The 22,961-nt window shown below is 47.6% G+C and overlaps 1 protein-coding gene across 1 annotated transcript in view; it reads right to left on the reverse strand.

The window, feature by feature from the left end:
- Asap (ArfGAP domain of ASAP) overlaps positions 1–22,961 on the reverse strand; it is a 156,387-nt gene that overhangs the window by 17,342 nt on the left and 116,084 nt on the right. The window contains exon 27 of the mRNA XM_050170315.2: positions 1,251–1,295. Coding sequence (XP_050026272.1) covers positions 1,251–1,295 — 45 coding nt within the window. The remainder of the gene's footprint in view (positions 1–1,250; positions 1,296–22,961) is intronic.

Below are 22,961 nucleotides of genomic sequence, written 5' to 3' on the forward strand. Positions count from 1 at the left end.
TACGTTCATTAAGTGTATAAACAAACAAAAAGCATTCGCAGTAGTTGCTGGCATGTTACCCAAAGGCCCAATCTCGCCTTCCGGGTGCCACTCTAGCCCGTGTTCTTACATCCAATCACCACAGCGGTTTACTGGTCCGAACGTACCGACAACCACCTTGCTGCGACGACCTGCTGGCAGTGAATTTTTGTCATGGCCATATGATGCAGCTAGGCGTAACCAGCACCACTCCTTCAGTATTCTGTCGTGCAAGTTGCTGTTTGGTGCTGGGTCGACCACAATCTTAGTAGCGGCCGAACGGCATTCCTAAAGCCGCGAAATCACCTCGCTAACGAAAGTGGGAGATAGGTGACGAATTTAATGGTGGCAACTTTGTTCGTGGCTGCAATTTATGTGACACCATGCATGATATGTTAAAAAAATCAAGCAATACACCATACAGCATCACGAACTTCGGTCATCTGATTTACATTGGTCATACAGGAGACAAGCGCGAGGTCTTGCTGGGCACCATTGCAATCGCTCGCTGCTGCCTTAAAATCGACACTCTACCATTGCCTAGGCAACCTGCATGCAGCGGGGCAGAAGGTATTGAAAATAGACAACAGCCCACTGAAGAAACACTGGTACGACCCAGGTTTAACTGGGGAGGCTTGACCCACCACAGAGTTAATGCAGCTGCTGGTCTATGCCATGCCACTTTCGATAAGGCGGGAAAACGGCTCTTGGGGACTTGGTTCCGTTTTTAAAAGTCAAGCCACCCTTTAGGGGCAGGGTGAGCACATATTTCTCATATTTTGCGGAAATGTAACGGGATGTAGCAGGGTTCGCCCATTGGCGCAGTTTGGCGCAACTGGCGCAGAGGTAGCATCACCAAGTTACATATAACACATTACAGATAAATAGAAAAGTACTATTATAACTGTCCTCCTCTATCAGCCAGGATATTTTCCACATTCCTAAGAAACTTCTGTCATCAAGAAGGAAAGAGCATTTTTAATGTGAGAGAAGCAGAGAGGTCTGCCAGAGGAGCTTTGTCTTTGGCCTGATGCTCTGCGTACGGGAGAAGGAAAAGGAGAGTGTGACAATGACAAGTGTACAGTGAACTATGTACACGTATTATGTGCAAGCATGCTCTGTGCACAGCATGTCACAATGTGCAAGGTGTCCTGTCGTGCTTGTGTCATCAGAATGTACACTTCACAAGGAGTACAATTTCTTGCAGTAGCTGTGCAGGTAATTTCACATACCTGCTGATCACCTTGACTGTCCGCAGGTTTTCTTGCAGGGGGCATCTGTAATTTAAATGAGATGCTCAAATCATTTTCCCATAACAATAAGAAAGTTGATTTTTATGCACTCTGTTTTATAGAAAGCAGCGAGATTAAGATTTGTACAACTGGTCACACTTAGGCCATTCATTTTTGCTGTGCAGATTTTGACTTCAAAGGTGTACAGATCCCAAGGTAGTGGAAGGGCTGTGAGAAATGCCATAATAGAAGGCTCCAGGTTAATTAAGACCATCTGGGGTTTCCCAACTTGCATTTAAAATCCAAGTACATGAATGTTCTTGTACTTCACATCCATGGCAGCCACTGCAAACCTGCAGCTGTTCGAACACCATACCCACAGATCCACACAAGCAGATCTGGTGTCTTCACAAAGGTTGAGTAATTTTGCCTAGCACAATTGGTTATCTTCTTTGGTGTGTGCACATGAAGTTCACACACAGTCATTGATGAGGTAATGCAACAGGCCACTTGTGTTCAAGCTGCAACAATGACAATGTGGATGCTATTAAAGATCATTAATGATGCAGAGCTATCCACACAGAAATTGACACTAACTAACACTAACACAGTAACTTGCAGCACTGCGAAGTACGAGGTGTACACAGGCAATGTCCTTGCACAGCGGAATGTAGTTCTGGGCATAACTGGTGGGACTAGAGGGTTTTATTTTTGCTTGGTACATGATACATTGCAGCAATACATGACATGTTAGGCCATTTGTGCATGCACATAGTATCCCGCAATAAACTGTGGCGGTCACCGCTGTTAACGGTAATAGCTACCCTAACCGTCATGGTTAGCAACTTGACAGCACCCATACAGCCCAGACCAGTTACTTCGATCCGAATTCGCCCTTGCTGCCGGCTATCTGCCCTGACAGCAAGAAATAAATGGTAAAATATGTCATCGCCTATCTCACACTGAGGGTAAAGCATTAGGTATGTTTTGTTGTTATTATTGAAATCAGCTGTTTGTTTTGATGCTGAAAGGACTACAGAGGCGATGCCAAGCCATAAAAATGGTTTGATTTTCACTTAACAGATGGCGCAACAGCATTAGCACTGGTGATACACTGACAATGCAGACGCTATAAAGGCCTAATTGTTCGCTGCATCATTAGTTTACTACTCCACTCTAGTATGGCATGTGATGACGGTGGCAAGCAAACAGCAAATAGATGGCAAGCAGGTGATGTGGCGCAGTTGAATATATTAGGGGCGTTCACAGTTACTACTGGCTAAGGATAAGGAGGCTGCAAGAAACTGGTGCCAAAGTGGACAAGTGAAGCGATGCTCCGCCGGCACATTCATGAGAATGCAGCTTATGGTTAAAACGCCAAAATATTTGTTGTGTCACTCCACCACCCGTGGAGCATGTATCAACAGGATGGCAAGCCGATATTGAGCAGACGACGAGGTGCGGATGAACACATCTTGAGGGGCATTCGGCCTTCCTATTGGCTAAGAAGTCCTGCAGCTTACACAGTGACACAAGGAACTACTGGGACCGAGTATAGAGTTGCTATAGAGGAACCTATCTTTTCTTTCATGTCACCGACATTTTTCGACCGTACTGTCAACATGCCAGTACCCTCAACTACATAGTTTGCATGCGCTCAAATTGCACCACACTACATATTGTGGGGTTCTCCTCTGTGCTCTTGGGACAAAGGAACGACAACACAGTAGTGCAAACAATCACAAGGGCATTTACTGCACCTTTCATAGATCAATGCCTGCTAGCCGAGTTGCTATCCCCAAAACATGCCAATGGGCACGCAACAAATCTAGAAGTCCGACTCACCGCGACCGGATAGCGAGCGAATATGTTCGCCCCATGCTGGATTCCAACGCCTGGTCGTTCGCGCGTACGGTCACGCGAACGGTGGCGCGTTTGAAGGCGGCCATGCGAGATGGTCTTGCAGAAGCATGGATCGGCGCACGCGCGGCACGGCATGTCTGCACTGCTTGCTGTTCCGAACCAAAGAGCAAGCGCCTTGTCTTTCGGCGCCAAAGCAACCCCGCCTGTCGGCGGCGTTAGCAGCGCAACACTCGCGCCGTCTCTCGTACTGCGCCTCAACCACTCCGACCGCCGCGGGCGCCAGGCCACGCGAGGCGTGCGGGAAAACAACATATCAGGGAACGCGTGAGAGTCGCACATCCCCACAATATACAATTCAGCATTTACAAAAATAACTTTTTCACTCTTTCATGTTAATAATGAAAGTCCAGTGTTTTCATGACAAGTGTCACTGGAAACCTGCTGTAGCTATACAGGCAATCAGAACAGAGCTTCAGCACATGCATCAGAATGCCAGTTTGATGCACTGCTTTCAGTTTTGGCCTAGCCTGCAACAGCACCCCTCACACTGAAAAACGATGTTTTCATTAGCAAAATGCTTCTTCATGCTTTTGCTTGCTTTGCATTGTTACTTAACAAGTGCACTGCAGCAAAAAGTAATAAAAAGCTAATCACTACATTATACTGCTCTTTTGGTCTTGAATGTTTTTGAATATCCCTCTTGCTGTGATGTGGTGTTTGCATGGGGACCAACACGTCTTGCTATGTCCAAGGGGACTCAGAATGCATCTTCAGGACAGACATTTTATAATTTCTTGGTAAGCCTGTTTCACTGAGAAAGAAGTCATGGTCAAGCAGGCAGCCACCTTTACTCTTTTTAAAAGCTAGGCACTCATGCAACTTAACACTGTAGATAAATGGAGATGCTCACCACCAATATTCACTCAACGTTTGTTTACAAGAACAATGCTCATGGTTGTAGCAGCTGATCAGGGGGCTTATGAGTTGCTGAGCTTGTTGCTACAAAGGCTTAATACACTCAAACCTCATTATGATGGCGTTATGACCTATAATAAACTAATGGATATAACAACGCAATCATAAGACCCCTTCAAATTCCTATAGAAAGCCATGCATTTAAAATCTTGTTTTAACGAAGCCGAAATGTTTCATAAATGAATATAACAAACCTGTTTTTTTTTTAAGTTTGTAATTAACAATTCCTGATCAAGGCAAAATCTGGTGGTGCACCACTCTGTTGGCAACTCATCTGATGCAGCAGCTCAAAACTCCCGCAAGCTATCTGCTACTTGACAATGCACCAAAACGGCCCCACTACCAAATTGACGCATTTTGCAGCTGCCATCTCACCATGCTTTACCAAAAACACAGACTCTCGCACTCTCATGTGCACTGTGTATGTACATGACACTGTGCTTTGGTTGAAGGTTATGCCAGAATGAAACCCACACAGAGTGGCACTTCAGGAGGGATACCATTTGTCACCGGCTGTGACTAGAGCTGTACATGCACAGAAAAGGCTTTTTTTTTGTGTCACGGAGCTGTATTTTATAACGGTTCGTTTTTTTTTCTTTTCCTTAATCATTTGCTCACATGAAGCCACGCAGTCATTATCGCCAGGAAATACCACCTCTGCTTTCGTGTTCTTGGTGGTCGTGATGCTCATCGGAGTATCGTAAACATGCTAGTGGAGCACTGCAAGCCTGCTATTTCATGCAATGCTCATTTTTTTCTTTCCAAGCATCTGCTTGCATAAAGTGATAAGCACTGTATGAAATCTGGAGCTTGCACTGCTCCAGTGGCATGCTCACAAGGTGCTGATAATACCTGTTGCACCACGACAATGGTGAAGACACAAAATTAATGTTAACAGCTGCATCAGAGAAAATATGTGACCTTGTTGTGAAGATGCAGCAGAAAACAAACATTTGCGGTGTCCATCAACAGTGTGCTTTTGCACTGGCTTCAGTTTACCCAGTGGTAACTCAACAGCAGCCTTCCCTTTTCAGTCTTTTGCAAGCAGCAGTGAATTTACTATCTCGTATCAAAAACTGTAAAAAATCGCTTGCTCTCTCCTTTGCAATGTTGTCAGTAGCTACATTGCACGCACCCAACCAACTGGCATTGAAAGATTTCGTGAACGCAAGGACATTCTTGATAACACTGTTATTGCTGATATTGAATTGAATGAGAGGTATATATGCCTGTGATATCGAAAAGACCAAGGAAGTATTTTTTTCATCTTTGCACTTACAATCTACACATGACAGCTGTGCACAGCTGCGTCTACTGCACGTATCCTCAGAGATCACATCGGCCTGCTGCTAGTGTAGATGCGGTCACCACAGGGTGCTGCGACAGGCCCTCTGGCCTCTGACCACTGCGTGCTCCGATATTAATCTGTGGATCTCCAGGGGCGCGGTGATGCAAAATAGCCCGAGCACCCATTCAGTCTCTCGAGAGACCAACGCATACACCTAAACTGGAAACAGCATCGTAATAATAATAATAAAATGGTAATGGCCAATTTTTGGGCGGGGCCTTCTGAACATCAGTAGGATAACTACTGCAAACTTCATAAACTCGAACTCTGATATCTCGCAATATCGACTAAGCCAAAACTTTTTTTCTGGTCGTGCTTTCAACCCATGTGTTTTTCACCTCTTATCTCGAAAAGTTTTTGCCCCACACTTCAGATATCTCAAAATTTTGACTTCGAAAATAGCAGGCAAAAGACAACGGGGCAGCGTCACTAGCATGCGAAAGTAGCCGAAAATATTACTAGCGGTATTTCGCAAAAGCTCCATGTGATCTCTGCGCGGACGGAGGGCTTCTACTTTCGTGACTTTGCTGATCTGAAAAATCTACTTATCTAGAAATTTTTGCACGTTCTTACAGCTTCTGGTTAATGGGGATATACTGAACCTCAAACTCCACTTATACTGAAATAGTTGAAAAATTTGTGCGGCAGGAAACTCATGAGGAGACATTCTTTAATAGTGAGGCTGTTCTATGATTAGGTAGAAAAGCGTTTCAGGGCCCCTTTAAGCTTATCACTCGCATTCCCTTAATTGTGTGCTATGCATAATTATAAACTAAGTGCGTTGCTTATCTAAAAAAGGTCGATATATATTAACACACACCCTATATTGTAGCCCTGCTGGTAATGAGTTTGGCTGATATGTGACGCATGGCAAGTTTGAATCCTGGTGTTAATATCCTCATTTCAACTTATATTGCACCTTTATAGCAATGCAATGTTCTTATACAGCTTCCCATTCTACAACATTACCTAAAAAGTCCCTTTCTTCAGCTGCCAGCTTTTACTACAGTGATGCAATCTTCACAGACACAAGGTGGATTCCTAAGCGTTTATGCACAAGCTCAGTGGGTAAAAAATGCACAGGAACTTATGTGCTTTACTTAGTAGGCAAGTGAAAACAACCAAAACCCTCGTTATAACAAAGTGAGTGGGATGGAAAAAAATTGCACATAAGAGGTAATTCGATAAAAGTGACTGCCCCTTAAAAGCTAAGAAAGTAGAGCTGAAATAGCTTAACAACTCCGTGGAAGTTTAATACGGGTGTCATATGGTGCATTTTCCATCGTGATAGAGTCAGATCAGGATCGAGCGTTATCCCGATCTGTGGCCATGACAGTGGTATAAGTGAGAGATATTCAACGAAGGAAACCTTTATTGAGGTGCCAAAAAGGCCGTCAGCTGGGTGTTATACTGCCAGGTGCGAGTAATGCCTGCTCCATTTTTTTTTTTTTCAGGTACTGCATGAGGTCGTGGTCGCTGCCCATGCATTCAACTTTGTTTTGCTGCAGACAGAGGCTCTCCTGTGTCTGCGTCACTGTTGGTATATCACAGTGCTCTTTACCCATCAGCCCTTCATCCTCATCGAGGCCACCAAGAGCCAAGTCCACTACTTCGGCATCCATAGCTGGGGCGACGACAGGAACCTCAGCGTCAGTCAACGCAAATGAGTCGAAGTTGCCTTCCATGTCTTCGTCAATTATTCTGTGCACAGCTTTGCAGAGATGGTCGTAAACCTGGTGATCATCGTCAGGTTTGCCCAAGTGTGGCCAGGAAATCCAGCATACGCAAAACATTTTGCTATCTCTGAAGCTGCCAGCTGTTTCCATGAGTGGTTTAACAAATGTATGACACCAAGCAGGTCAATGTTGTAGCCTTCGTTGGCAAGATAAGCGGTGACGTCTACATTTTCTTCGTCGGTGACGTGCGACAACATCGTGTCGAGAGTTGTCGTTGGGTTCCTTCCATAAACCAGTTTGAATGGCATGATCTGTGTTGTTTCTTGCACTGCTATGCTGTAAGCAAATGTGACAAACGGGAGCACGGCATCCCACGTGACGTGTTCGATGCAGATCGCTACCTGTCGGCGAGCGTCTTGTTCAGTCGTTCCATTAGGCCATTCGTCTGGGAATGGCAGGCAGTGGTCTGCCGGTGACTTCTCTGACTATACTGCAGGATGGCTGGAGTAAGCTCAGTTGTAAAAGCCATTCCTCTGTCAGTAATGAGAACTTCTGGCGTACTATGTTCCAGCAGGATGTTCCCGACGAAAAATTTGGCTACTTCTGCTGCACTACCTTTGGGCAGGGTTTTCATTTCGGTGTAGCGGGTAAGGTAGTCGGTGGCCACAACAATCCACTTGTTTCCAGATGTTGATGCCGGAAATGGTCCCAACAAATTCATCCCCATCTGCTGAAACTAGGAGGCTTTATCGGCTATAATAATCCTGCCGGCCATGTCAGTGGCGTCTTGCGTTGCTGGCAGTCTCAACATGTTTTCACATAACGGGTGATGTCGGCGGTCAGGTGTGGCCAATCGTACTTCTCTTCTATTCTTGCAAGCATATGGGAAGACCTGAGGTGCCCAGCTGTCTTATCATGCAGGGCATGCAGTGCTTTTGACTGGAGTGCTGCGGGCACAACGAGAAGGCAGTTTGCACGGTCTGGCAAAAAGTTATTCTTCCCCAGGATGTCATTTCGTGAGAAAAACGAAGGCAAACCACATCTAAATACCCTTGGGACAAAGACGGTCGTGCCTTGCAAGTACTCGGTAAGGCTTCTGAGCTCCGAGTCGGCTTGCTGCTGCTCGGCAAAGTCGTCTGCACTTAGTGTACCTAAAACGGTATCCTCGTCTTGGTCATCTTGGGGCGGCGGGTACACGGGAGCGCGAGACAGACAGTCGGCATCAGAGTGTTTTTGTCTGGACTTGTAGATTACTGTGATACTGTGATTACTTTGGTCGGTGCATTCTTTGCTTCCAGGCTTCATCAGGATGGCGGCCCGTCACTGTTATAGCATGTTATTGTTAGTGTCTTCGGCAGCGGCGGAGGATTTTCGTCAGTTCGACGAACAGCAACCGCACCTCCATCGGTTGCTGCTTTTAGTTTTCCGGGTATGGGCTGAAGGATTGGCCCCTGGCTGGGCCAGTGTGTGGGCGGCGCTGCAGTGACAGATAGTGGCTTGGTGAAGGCGAACGGGATGATCGTCGAGAGCTCCACTGAATGGTGGCGAGGTAGTCAGCAATATCACAAAGGAGTCCACCTTGCTGCGGCCGCCGAGCTGACGGCGAACCCTCATAGTCCCATTTTGCGGTATGGGCACCGGTGGTAGACGTGGCATGCTTCTCCACAGTGATAACCCAGCGGACGATGGTTGGAGGCGTGCCAAACGTCGGTCTTCTGTGGAATGCTGTGCTGGGTGACGGTCGGGCGCGCTGGCAGCAGCGGCGGTAGACGATGGAATTGCAGTGCTGTGGGGCTCTGGTGTGGGTGCGGAGGTGGACCATGCTGGCAGGCGACGGCGGCGTATGTCATTGCTTCTGGCTGAGGTTACGAATAAGGCAATATCTTGCACAGTTCTTCATGCACAACGGCCCTGATGGTCTCTTGAAAGTCGTCGGAACCCAGTGCTTGGATGGGGTACTGTGGCGTGAGCACTTGGTGGTTATATTGTTTTGTGCGTATTTCTATAGTTTTCTCAATCATCGATGCCTCTGTAGAAAATCGGCTAAGGTCTTCGGCGGGTTATGCATCAGTCTGGCAAAAAGTTCTTGCTTGACGCCCCGCATCAGAAAGCAGACTTTTTTCTCCTCCGACTTTTTGGGGTCAGTGTGCCGGAAAAGACAGGCCACCTCCTCCGTGAAGATCGCTTTGGCCTCATTGGGCAGCTGTACTCGAGTCTCTAGTAGAGATTGGGCTCACTCTTTGCACATGACGCTTGTGAATGTCTGCAAGAAGCCGCTTTGGAACAGGTCCCACGTCGTTAAGGTGGCTTCTCGATTATCGAGCCATGTCCTGGCGGCGTCTTCCAATGTGAAAAAAAAACATGGCGCAGCTTGTCGTCGCTGTTCCAGCTGTGAAATGTAGCGACCCTCTCATACGTCTCCAGCCAGCTTTACGGGTCCTCAAATGTTGAAGAAGTTTGCAGGGACAACATGGCCACAAGTAGTACATGACCGGGGTAGTTGGAGAAGTATAGGAGAGGCCTTTGCCCTGCAGTGGGCGTAACCAGGCTGATGATGATGATGATGATTATGAAATGTTGAACCATGGAATGTCGGTGCCTTCCTGGGCTGCTGCAGCATGATCAGCATTGGCGACACAGGGACTGTCATTGTGGCTGCTGTTGTGGCCATGCACTTTCTGGTCTCCTCAGGCAAAAGTCCGTGCTCCAGGGGCAGTCCTTGCAACCTGTGGCTAGCTCGTTGGTCCTTGGCAACGTTGATGTTGTCTTCGTGGCTCGGACTTGGCTGACAGCTTTGAGAGGACGTTCGGTACATGAATGTACCCAGTCTTCCACCAGATGTCATACAGTAGTAACGGTGAATAATACAGCAGGAAATCTGTGAATCACGAAACCAAATTTTATTGGGCGAACTTGTGCCCACAAAAGTAAGGTACACTTAAAGCACAGCGACAGCGGTGAACACGAACGTTGATCGTCGAAATCTGATCTGCAGGGCAAGCATGTGAGCTTTCATGTGAGTCATTGAAGGTTCCAGAATAATCGCTGGTGCCTGTGTCTATTCCAAAACGTTCTACACAATTTGTGTTGCGCATACAAGCAATCATATTACACAAGGTTCAGCAACAACAGACAGCCGATAGAATCCTCGATAACATTAGAGAAACTTCCGAAACGTGCAGGCGCGTCCTGCGCTGAGTGATAACATTTCTTAGGCAGGAAAGAAAGACAAGTACATGTGTCACTATGCGATGAGCATGCATTGGAAAAAGACTCTTCTGGTATAGCTTTCATGTGATCTCAATCATTCCCCGATACATAGGCTGCAATATCGTGGTTCTGTTTGCTGGCAGAAACTCCAAAGTGATCGCTTTGACACTGCCAATCTTGCCATGGCTGGGACCAATGGCACCAACTATGGGGAAGTGGGAAGGGGGGAGGGGGCAGGCTTCAGGGCTCAAGCTTCCTGCAAACTTTACCAGGGGAGCAAAGCCCCCTCCCCCTCCTCCACGGCAATGGTGAAGCCTACCCTCAATTCCTAAGGCATCATCACCAGAGTTCTGTTACCCACATCATTTGAGGCTTCTTTTTTGTTGCCTCTACCTTTTCACTTAAAATTTTATTGTGGCTAAAAGCTTAGTGCATCACTGCTGGTGCGGATGTGCACGGCTGTTAATTAATGTCTTCGCTTTATTTCTGCAAATCCTGACCACAGAAGGGCAAACAAATTAGAGGCACCAGCGGCGGCTACCTCTCATTTATATTTTTTCACTTCACAATTTGTTTAACTTCCGCTGTGAACACCATGCACAGACACAATATATAGAAATATTGCTACATGTGTGTGGCATTTGACTGTTTGAACAAGGAGTGTGGGCGCCATCACTCAAGAAAGAGAAGGAAGAACGAACGGGGCTTGCGCGGTAAATTTATTGCTACATGTGTGTGGCATTTGACTGTTTGAACGAGGCGCGTGGGCGCCATCACCCAAGAAAAGAGAAGGAAGAATGAACGGGGCTCGCGCGGTAAATCTAACTGGTCATCGCTGCAGCCGCTTTTCTAAATATAACCTGTAAATAGTTGCTTGTCCTAGTGACTCGTCCTTCACCTAACATTGTGGTGGAGGTGGAATGTTCCCTATCCTCACCACGGAGCTCCGAAGTGGCCATACCATCGTCTTCTCAGCCATGGCTTCTGACGGAACCATCCCGTCGCCACCTACACCTGCGGCACCAACCACAATGTACGTAACGGTTCTTAGTCTGTGATCCTGGGACATTCTCCGCCCAAAATGGCATTGACATTGATACCTGGCTCAGCATGTATGAGCGTGTTAGCCAAAGCCACCACTGGGGCCCTACCATCATGCTTGCCAATGTGATTTTTTATCTGGACGGGACATCACGTGTCTGGTTTCACACCCATAAGGTCAAGCTCTTCAACTGAGACATTTTCAAAGAGAGGCTTCGCAACCTATTTGGCCAACAGGCTGCATGAAAAGAGTTTGCCACACGTGTCCAGTCATCGACCGAATCATATGTCTCCTACATACAGGAAGTGCTCGCGCTTCGCCGGAAAGTCGACAAACACAAGACTGAGGTTGACAAGGTGGGCCATATCCTTAAAGGCATCGCGGATGACACCTTCAATTTGCTGGTCTATAACGACATTTCTACCGTCGATGCCATCGTCAAAGAATGCCGCCGCTTCGAGGTAGCCAAAAGCTGCTGCGTCGTCCCACAGTTTTCCCGACTGTCAAACACCCCTGCCACGTCCTCTTGTTCCGCTCTTACCACCACACGACCATTTCAAGAGAACATCACACGTATCGTTCGCCGTGAGATTGAAGCGGCGAGTCCGGCCCCCCTTCATCCACGACCCCTTGACGGTACCTTCAACAAAAGCGGCCCCCACTATTTCCTTTATTAAAGCACTTGTGCGCCAAGAAATTGCAAACCTTGGCATCCCTACCGCCTGCTCTGTCTCCCGACATGATTCCACGCCCATTCCCATGTCCACAACCTGTAATGACCATTATTTCACTCCCAGACCATGCAATCCTGCTGAATGGCGAACCCCAAACGACAAACCAACCTGCTTTCGCTGCCACCGTGCTGGTCATGCAGCCCGCCACTGCTGCACTACCTGGATGCTGCCATATACGCACACACACACACATATACCCACAAACGCACATATACCCATTACGCACACACACGCACACACATGGGTGGGGTCCAAAAAGCTGGTCAGGCCCCAGCCCCCCAACCTGGAAAAATGAAAATTTTCCACCTATGGCTAGGACAGTTGTCAACAATGAAAAGCACATGGTGATGCTTTGCCTTGACTTTTCAATCCAGGAGGCGTACATACTCCTAAAAAACAGCTACAGTCATCCAAGCATGTTTATTTTTTTATATATACATTCTTTATGCATCATTATATTGCGAAAGCATTGTCATTTCTCTGCCTTCCCCAATATCAACATAGGAAACTTGCCCTTATGAGTCACATTTGCACCTAACAGCACAGTAACACGCGCCTTGCGTTCTTTGCCTTCCGATGAGGATCCGCCTGGTGTAGTGCACATACATACACTTTGGCAACAATTTGTAGAATGCAGCCTCGTCTAGGTTGTGAATGAATTGTCAAGTAGTAGTGACGGTGTAGAAAGCAACAAAACTGTGAATGACGAAACTATCACTTTATTGGGAGAACCTGTGCCCTCAAAACAGGCTACAGTCAATGAACAAGGATAGCGGCGAACACAGTCAGTGATCATCGAAAATCTGTTCTGCGGGTCAAGCGCGTTGGCTTTTATATGTGAGTCATCGAAGGTTCCAGAGTAATCGCTGGTGCCCGTGTGTCTTCCCGAGTACCACACTATGCGTGTTGCTTATACGATCAGATTACACAACCTTCGGTGACAACAGACAACAGATAGAACCATCGATTACATTTGAGGAACTTCCAATACGTGCATACATGTCCTGTGCCGAGCAATAACTTTTAAGTTATTCGTGGGTGAAATGTTGTCCCCGAGAAAAGGATAAATAAGTGCGCGTGTCAATATTACTGAAGCAGGGAGCTCTGCCGATGCTTGCACCACCCCTCCACAGTGTACTTTAGCCCACAGGTGCACTTTAGCCAAGAATCGATATTGAGGACTTGTCCTGCCATTGCTTGAAACACTCAAGCCAGCCGTTGCTGCATATAAAATTTTGCTTGCTCATCTGGACCACTAGAGCTTTGGCTTCTGCTGTCGGTGCAGGTCCATTCACTGGAAGGTCCGCACTTCTGGCATTTTTCAGCCACTCAAGAAGCACTCTCCACTTCAGGGTGCTTGGAATCACGGCTGTGCTTTCATTTGGCTGAGAAGCTCTTCTCGAAGCCATCCAGCATGACTCTCTTGTTTCAGTACAGTTGATAACATGGAAGGCAGCACGCTGCATTGCTTTGCAATTTCACATTTCTGCTGGTTGCCCTTTTCCACCTCACAGATCAATAGAACTCTCGGTTCTAAGGTCGCACACTTCTACGTGGGGACTGGAGGTGCCATTTCCAACTGAAGACCACAAAAGCACACGCGAGGCACACATATAGAAGCAATTCACAAACCACACATTCACAAAGCCTGCCCTGACCAATGCATGCGTGCATTCAAGCACGGGGAAAGTAGTGCGTCTTGGTTCGGGTGACATTGAGCAGGTGGACAGCGGCGCAGAGTAACATTAGTTCGTTCTGTTGCGCAATTTTCACACTACTTCTACACTACCATGGCCATGGCACCACTCACCACTGTTAATGCACAAGCACAGCAGGAGGGAAAAGGGTGTGTGACGAAGAGGTTGAGGGTCCCTCGCTCACCATTGACAACACGCGGGGGCAGCATGGAGGAACCGGGTGCACAGGCAGTGCAATGGCATAGCTGGCGACGAAGAGGGTTGCTCGCTCGCCCGGTGCAAAAAGCTTCACTCTGATTTAAAATAGCCGAGCGCTTCCATGGTGAATGTGCACACGCCCCTTGATAATTTGCTCTAAGTGGAGCAGCTTATGCTTCGAGTAATCTGGCTTAAAATGCATGCGTTTTGGTCAGGACTGGGGGAGATAATTAGAGTAAAGTGGCTTCATTATAACAAGAATTTACTGTACTTGAAAGTTAATTCCTGGTCACCAGACACACATTACTGTGGCAGAAGGGGGTTATGAGAAACCTGCAATGGCATTGTCCTAAGAGAGAAAATACTATAGTATTTTCCAGGCTGTAGTTTATTCACAGCACACAGTCCTTACTGCTAAATTTTTGCTAAAAACAATGTTTTCCTGAGATAGCCGACACCTTACATACAGCCTGCATCTGAGGACTCGCTCACAATATGCATAGCAGCCTAGGTACTTCCACAAACATAAAATCCAGCAAAATTGCTGTCATCAGAGCTGCTGGCATTAAAACAAAACAAAAAAACAAGCAATGTAGATACATACTATTATAGTTTGTCACTGAGTATTAAACTTGTGCCTCGACTGGGTGAAGGAAGTGACAACAGCTGGGCACAATTTGATGCAACAAACACCAATACCAGTACCAATGCCTATGCACAGATCACTGTGGGACTCATTTCATTTGTTGAGTGATAAAGACATTGCACTATGGCACGCTTTGAAAACATTAGCCATGGGAAAAAGGGCATTTAAAGTTACAACACCGCACTGTTCTATAATAACTAAGATCTAGCATCATATAGTAGTGCCTGTATGCTCTGATGACTGTACACAATAAAACATTTTCAACTTCTCGACTTTTCCCCTTTAGACATTGAACTACAATAGTGTGGAAAGTATTATAGCTTTAAACCTGTTGGGTAGACCACAATACAGATGTTAGTGGTATGCACAGTGTGGTGTTATAGTTTCTTATGCAATAGGAGAATGAGGGTAAATATGTACAAGAGCTACTGGGCAGTTCCTTTGCCTGCAAGCATTTAGTGCATATCCGTCAAAACAATAGTGTTTGATTTTGGATTGTAAAACTTTATTTGTCCAACAGATGTAGGGAAGGCTTTAAGCCTTCCCACCTAGACGATGGCCAGGAGTCCTTGGACTCTAGCGGCGGTTTCGGCCAGTCGAACGGTCTTCAGTTGAATCTCCGGATCGGAGCTGAGTAATAAGGTCTCCCATCGTTCTAAAGACTTTATTCTTCCCTCAGAGGGAGCCTGTGGGCATTCCCACAGAATGTGATTAAGATTAGCACTGGCTTTACATAGCTTACACTGGCTGGAGTACTGACCCGGGTAGTAGAGGCTGCACGACACCGGGCTTGGAAACGAGTTGGTTTGCAGGCGACACCAAGTGGAGGCTTGGCTCTTGTTTAAGGATATATCAGCCGGAGGATATTTAACCTGCCCTAGTCTGTGGTGCTGTGTGATCTCTCTGTAACACACTAAGCGGTCCCGCCCCGTGAAGCCTTTGGCTAGCCCACCAGCTCGGAATGTAAGTCCTCGAGCTAATTCGCGGGCCGCCTCGTTCCCAGCTAGGGAGGCGTGCGCAGGTGCCCAGATTATTTCAATTTTCCTGCTATCTCTGCAGGTCTGCAGGATTCTGTTCGCCTCGGGAGAAATTCTGCCTCTGGCAAAGTTCATCACCGCAACCTTAGAGTCGCTGACTCTAATTTTGGCTGAAGTAATTGCAATTGCAAGTGCTATGGCAGATTCTTCTCCAATCTGAGAGCAATCCATTGGAACTGTGCCACTGGCTATCAATCTAGTTTCAGCGCTCGCTACAGCTAGGGCCATGCGGCCGTTGCCATAGTCTGCAGCATCAACGTAGAGCACGTCCTTCGAGTTTTTGAAACGCTTCTCAAGAGCCTCGGCCAGTTTCTCTCTGCGTTCCTTGTGATGGATTGGGTGCATGTTTTGAGGTAGTGGTGGGATTATTAGTCGGTTCCGCACGCTTCGCGGCAGGTCGACTTTGATGCCTTCCTGCCCCTCATAGTTTATGCCAAGCCTAGCTAGGATTTTCCTGCCCGTAGGGCTTCCCGCAAGTCTCTCATACTGCGAGATCCTCACTGCTTCAATAATCTCCTCAAGAGTGTTGTGGAGCCCTAGACCTAAAAGCTTTTCGTTTGCAGTGCGGATGGGAAGCCCCAGCGCCTGTTTTATACTTTTACGTATGATGCCCTCAATCTTCTTCTTCTCGAACGACCTGAAACTGAGGAAGGGAGCAACATAAGCTATTCTACCAATAACAAAGGCCTGGACTAGCCTAACTAGATTCGTTTCTCTCATCCCGGACCGCCAGTTGGCAATCCTGTGGATCAGCGTCATGGTCTGCACTGCGCAGCCGTCTAGTTTCCTTATTGTTTCGCCATTAAAGCTGTTGGCCTGAATCAAAAGTCCCAGAACTCTGATTTTGTCCTCTTTTGGAATGGGGATCCCCCCAGCTGTGAGGGAGATTTGCGGTTCCTCCTTACTGGCCCTGCCTTTCGGCTGGTATAGAAGCAGTTCCGATTTTTGCGGTGAACATTTAAGTCCCCTAGGTGCGACGTAACCTTCAACTGCATAGATAGCCCTTTGGAGGGTTTCCTCTATTTGGGCATCGCTACCCCTAGTTATCCACAACGTGATGTCATCAGCGTACATGCTGTGGTTTAGTCCTTCAATAGCCTCCAGTCTTTCAGGGAGTTGGATCATGGCCACATTGAAAAGAAAGGGCGAGAGCACAGAGCCCTGTGGGGTCCCTTTGCTGCCTAATTTAATGGCATCCGATTGGCATTCTCCAATCTAGATTTTTGCTTCTCGGTCTGACAAGAAGTCCCTAATGTAATTGTAGGTTCGTACGCCTACTCCCAAGTCCTGAAGGTTCTCAATAATGGCTTTATGTGTGACATTATCAAAGGCCTTCGCTAGGTCAAGCCCTAGGATTGCCTTTGCGTCCCCCGTTTCCGCGTCGATGATTTGGTGCTTTAGTTGCAGCATCACGTCCTGGGTGGAGAGCCTGGGCCTAAAGCCCACCATCGAATGCGGATAGAAGTCATTATCCTCCATGTAGTTATTGAGCCGCGTTTGAATAACATGCTCCAAAAGCTTGCCTGCACAAGAGATTAGAGAGATAGGTCTTAAGTTCTCTATCTGGAGTTTCTTGCCTGGTTTTGGGATCATCACCACCTTAGCGGTTTTCCACTGATTTGGTAGTTTACCCTCTTCCCAGCACTTCTGCATAAAGTTAGTTAATGCAGTTATAGAGTTATCGTCTAGATTGCGAAGCATTTTATTCGTAACGCCATCCGGGCCTGAAGCTGATTTGGTTTTGAGCTTGGCAATCTCCACCCGGACCTCTGCTTCGCTGATGGGTTCGTCTAGGCTGGAGTTGCCTACGCCTTCATAGTTGGGTAGAGGTTCCTTGCTAGTGTCCCCTATGTATCTCTCCTGTATGTCCTTCATTAGATCTACTTCCATACCTTCGTACACATGGAGAATTTTTTGAAGGTTCTGTCGCTGCGCTGTTTTGCAGCCCTGTGGATCCAGCAGGTAGCGGAGTAGATTCCATGTCCTAGCTAGGCCTATATTTCCACCCATCCTATCGCAGGTGGACTCCCAGTTCTGCCTGGTTAGTTTGAGCTCGTAATCTTCTATATTTTTATTGAGCCTAGCGATCCGTCTCCTGAGATTGCGGTTCCACCTTTGCCTCCTGAGCCGTTTTTCCATGCTGAGCTTAGCTTCCCACATATGGAGGAGGTGGCTGTCCGCTATCTCCAGTGCAGAGTCTTCCATTATCTCCTTGATTGCGTTTTTAACGTCCTGGCCCAGTTTCTTAGCCCATTCATCAATATCCCTTATCTCACTCACTGCCGTCTCGCTTCTTATTTCGTGAAAGGCATCCCATTCAACAATTAGCTGGTTTCTGCCTTTTCTCCTGGCAGGGCCTGCGCTCACCACTGTTTCAAGAATAAAGTGATCGCTACCTAGGTTTTCCTGGGTATTAACCCAGGTTGCATCTCCCACGTTTTTGACGAATACTTAAAAGGAAGAGGTCTGGACACCGACCAAAAATGGTTTAAAAGAGTTATTTACGTTTCGGCTCGAAGTTTCGGCTCAAACAAAACGGAGCAGCAATGGGTGCGTCGATTTCGGTCACAGTAGCTAACCTAACAATGGAGGCTATCGAAGCTCAAGCGTTGTCGTCGTTTACACCAGCACCTAAAGTCTTCCTCAGATATGTCGACGACTGTTTCAGCATTTTGCAAAGGAAAAACCTTGACCCTTTCACAGCTCACCTAAACAATATACAAGCAGCAATCAAGTTAACCGTTGAAGTGGAATCTGAAGGGCAACTGCCGTTCCTGGACACCCTTGTGCAGTGAGATGGGCCAAACCTGTTATTCAAGGTGTTTAGGAAGCACACTCACACGGGCCGCTACCTAAACTACAGATCGGTGCACCCTGCTTCGCAAAAGAGGTCTGTTGTCGGCTCTCTTCTTAATCGGGCAAAAAACGTGTGCACAACAGCCGAAGACCACATGGCGGACAATGCACTTGTGCGGAGGGAATTAATGGCTTGTGGATACCCTGAGTACGTCATTGACTCAGTAGGGCGCCAGCTGGCTCGCACAGCACCCACCCAGCCTGGACCCCCTAAAAGACGGGCTTCGATTCCGTATGTCCCCGGCATAAGCGAGACTCTTGCACGCGTCCTGCGGTCATATGACGTGCAGGCTGCGCACGTGCCCTCCCGGAAACTTAGACACGAGCTCGTGCATGTGAAAGACCCTTTGAAAAAGGACAAGTTCCCAGGCGTGGTGTATGTCATTCCGTGTGCGGATTGTCGGTATGCCTACGTCGGTGAAACCGGCAACTTCAAAACAAGACTTACGCAACACATGAATGACGTCCAGAAACGACACGTTGCATCAAATGCCTTGGCCGAACACTGCGCAGCCACATCACATAAGATTAACTGGGAGAAATCTCGTGTGATTGCCAACGAGCGAAATCATTCTTCGCGTCTTTATCTTGAGTCCCTAATCATCCAAACCACGGCGCACACTCTTAATCGCAACGAAGGCAATCTGCCGCCCATGTATGCCAGGTGCCTTAATCATGTTTTGAGACGCACATAAAAAGGGGCACCAGCTCTGCCGCTTCTTTCATTATGAACAAGGCTCCCGTGGGGGAGCCGAAACGTAAATAACTCTTTTAAACCATTTTTGGTCGGTGTCCAGACCTCTTCCTTTTAAGTATGCATCATCCCGACCAGACGGGCTTCCGTCATACTCTCAATTTCATCGTTTTTGACGAATGTGAGGTCGGGTGAGGTGTCTACGCTGACACTATTCCCCGTTCTAGTGGGGGTTTGGGGGTCGGTCATTAAGGTGAGCCCCTCTTGCTGTGCATCCAGCCAGAGTTGCCTTCCCTTAACTCCTTCTTTTCTGTACCCCCAGGCAGCGTGTTGGGCGTTAAAGTCTCCCACCACTACCAAAGCTTGCCTGTTGGCAATACGCAGAGTTTTTTGGAGAAGAGGTCCAAATCGGGCCTTCCTTTATTTCGGGCCGCTATAGATATTAAGAACAAAGATGCTGCCTTCTTTCTTTTTTGCTGGAATGAGTTCAACAAGGACGTGGTCTATGTTGATAACCTCCGCATCGTGCTTAACGACTGCCAAGTTTCTCCTGACCAGGGTGGTTACCCCGGATCTTCCATCATCTGTACTAAATGATATGTAGCCCGATAATTTTGCATTCCCCGCAGTTTCTTGTGAAGCGATTACGTCCGGATTCTCTTTGCCAAGAAGGAGCTGCTGTAGGACCGCCCTTTTGCGATGGTACCCGCGGCAATTCCACTGCCAAATCGTGTGTTTATTGTGACTGGCCATGATTGAATTGTGGATTATCACCCAGTGGTATTAGGGTCGCAGCCGTCTGAGAACCACCATGTACCTTCTGCTCTGTTTCCCTCTGCCAGTTATTAATGCTCACCAACGTGGCCCTGTGTTTCTGGCTTTCTTCCGATAGCGCCTGGATGGTTTGGATGACTGATGCGAACTTTGCCTCCCAGCTCGCCTGGAAGTCGTCCATTTTCTTGCATAGATCTGCCATTGTGGGCTCTTGCGGCGCGTTCGCGCCTGGTTTCCTTTTCAGAGGTGGGGAGCGGGTGTCATCTACCTGCATCGCCACAGTGCTTTCAACGGTTGGGTGGGTTCCAATCGTGTTAGCTGTTTTGACTGCGTTAGCTACTTTCTTCTCCCTTTTTAGCATAGCGTTTTCTTTTTCGAGGTCATCTACTTTTTTAATGAGTTTCTCTACCGTGATTCTCATCTTGGCGAGTTCCTCGGACTCCGTATTTTTTGGGGAGACCTTATCTACCCAGCTCACCTCCCTTTGCTTGTTGGCTTGTTTGTTACCTGCTCTAACTGGTGATCAAAATAAGCTCCCAGAAAATATTGTCAATAAGCATGTACCCGAGAAATTTAAAGAACTCAATATAATTTCTAATAGGCATTATTCATTGTTTCATGTACAGTTAATCATCAGTTAATTACATCACATAAAAATTAACTATGGCGTAACCATCAGCTGTTGCACCCACTGATGCATTACAACAAGCAGCGTAGGAGTTGAGTGATTCCTGAAGCAGCGCAGCAGGACTACTACTGACATTGGCAGACTTGCCAAACATGTTGCTCGTGCACAGTGCATTTTGGCCAGCTAGGGGCACCAGAAGTGTACCTTGAGCATGGACGCAAGAGCTGCAGTTCACTGTGCCTGCACTTTTAACGCGACAGCGTTAAGGAGCTCGTGTCACAGAAAAGCTGGTGTCGTCGGCGTCGGCCGTGAGCGAAAAATGGCGGAAGGCAATTCATAAATAAAAACAAGTTGCAAGATGGGCTGGGTGGGAATCGAACCAGGGTCTCCGGAGTGTGAGACAGAGACGCTACCACTCAGCCACGAGGTCGATGGGTCTAAGTGGGACAAAAGTGCCTCTAGTGAATGCGGTGTTGCCTTAGAAACGTGTCGTAGAAAGTTATACTGTGGTGTATATCGGTAATTATGAGCATGTAAATTACATAAGTCGCAGTTAAACACATGGCGAAGTACGTTTCTGCTACATTTCTTCTGCGCTTGCCGCACACGCAGAGCCATCTTGCGGCAAACACAGAAGACCCCCTCCTCGCAATGTACGGTGCTGCCCCGACAGGTGGTGCGCCACTAGCCCACGTCTCCCCTTCGTCTCATTTGAGAGCATTAGGGCCGTGCGGGGACCGGTGCGAGGATGCCCCAATACCCTTGCATTTGATAAGTTTTCTCGCTCTCTCCCCTTCCAACTTCCAGCTTGCGTCACTCGAACCCTCGTGTCTAGGCGGCGCAGCTCCTCTTTTCACTCACAGCGCAATTCCTAGGTGCAGCGTCCGATGCGGGACGCCTCTGACGTGATCGCTGCACCGTAGCACGTCTGGTGGGAAAGCGTCCCCTGCTATGCGCGCCGTGCTGCTGTCAAGGAGTCATGCGTCTGCGTGGTGCTCCCAAGCGAGATAGAGAACGATCCCATCGAAGCGTCAGCCCCATGATGGCGTCCCCCTTCATGGCGCGTCGTGGCCCAGCTGTCCGTGCCGATCACGACGTTCGGCTTGCGTAGATCGTTTCTCCCTCTGGGACACCAAGTTCTTTGGTTTGTTCCGTGCGACTCAAGAGCATGCCGAGCGAATGAGTGGGTGATGCGAATGGGGTGCGATAACGCTAGCGCGTTCCACTCTTGAAGGCGAAGCTTAAGCGTCCTCCAAGTTTCTTTTTTTTGTAATTGTGAAACCAAGGCTCAATTTACTGTAATAGAGAAGCAGTCAATCCTTAGGACTGGTGAGGTGGTGCCCCCTCACAATGGAACCTGTGGGGGCACCCACCCCCTCTGCCTCCCAGATTCTGAAGCCCATGACCTTGGCTATGTCTGTGGAGGGCGGTGGCAACACTTCTACGTGACATTTGTTGTAAAGCAACAAATAAGCCGTTGGGGACGCCTATATTCATTCGTTGTACAGGCAACTTCGTTACAGTGGTTTTCGTTGTAGAGGCATTAAGAATACACAGGAAAGATGGGAATTGGGCAGGGACATAATAAATCCTTCATTATACAGGTCATTTCACAGCACAGGCACTTATCGTAAATGCGTTTCACTGTAATAATCCTGTAAGGAGAAATAAGCTTCAACAAGTCTAATACCACAAGTCAAAATACGTTTGGAGCTAACTCAATTCAGCACTTCGTACTTCTGATATGCTATTTGTCCAAAATTTCTCATGCCAAAGTTATCAGTTCTAATGGACAGACTTGACATGCCTTGTGATGGTGCTATGTATGGAGGGATGTATGCAAGGCCACATGCCTCTATTAGCCCCGAGAACGACCTAGAGGGGCGCTTCGAGCGCCGTTCGTCTGACGTCAGGGCATGGACTCGCGCCTGTCGTCTGCTTCAGTTCGGGCAGCGTCTGGACGCTTTCTGCAGTTGTTTCCGTTTGTTCGCTCTCGTTCCCAATGCTTGTATACTTATGAAGGGCCTCTCAAATATATATTTTAAGATGTCTTCGTTCTCGAAAATGTAATCAAGGAGCTTATTTCCTAGACAACAATATATTTCTCGAAGGCAACGCTATAGTGCCACCCAAGGGAGCTCAGACCAGCCCATACGGTTTTTTCATGTGCGGATCTACACTTTCCAGTGGTAGCTCATGTGAATAATAAACTCAAAAGCACAGCACATAAGAATCTAGTTAAGATTCCATACAAACCACGGTGCAATATGCGTGTCACAATTAAACACTGACTATATATGACTTCTACAACATTTATCTTGATTTTAACCCGC

This window comes from Dermacentor andersoni, chromosome 6, assembly GCF_023375885.2.
Source record: "Dermacentor andersoni chromosome 6, qqDerAnde1_hic_scaffold, whole genome shotgun sequence".
In the NCBI taxonomy this organism is placed as follows: domain Eukaryota; kingdom Metazoa; phylum Arthropoda; class Arachnida; order Ixodida; family Ixodidae; genus Dermacentor; species Dermacentor andersoni.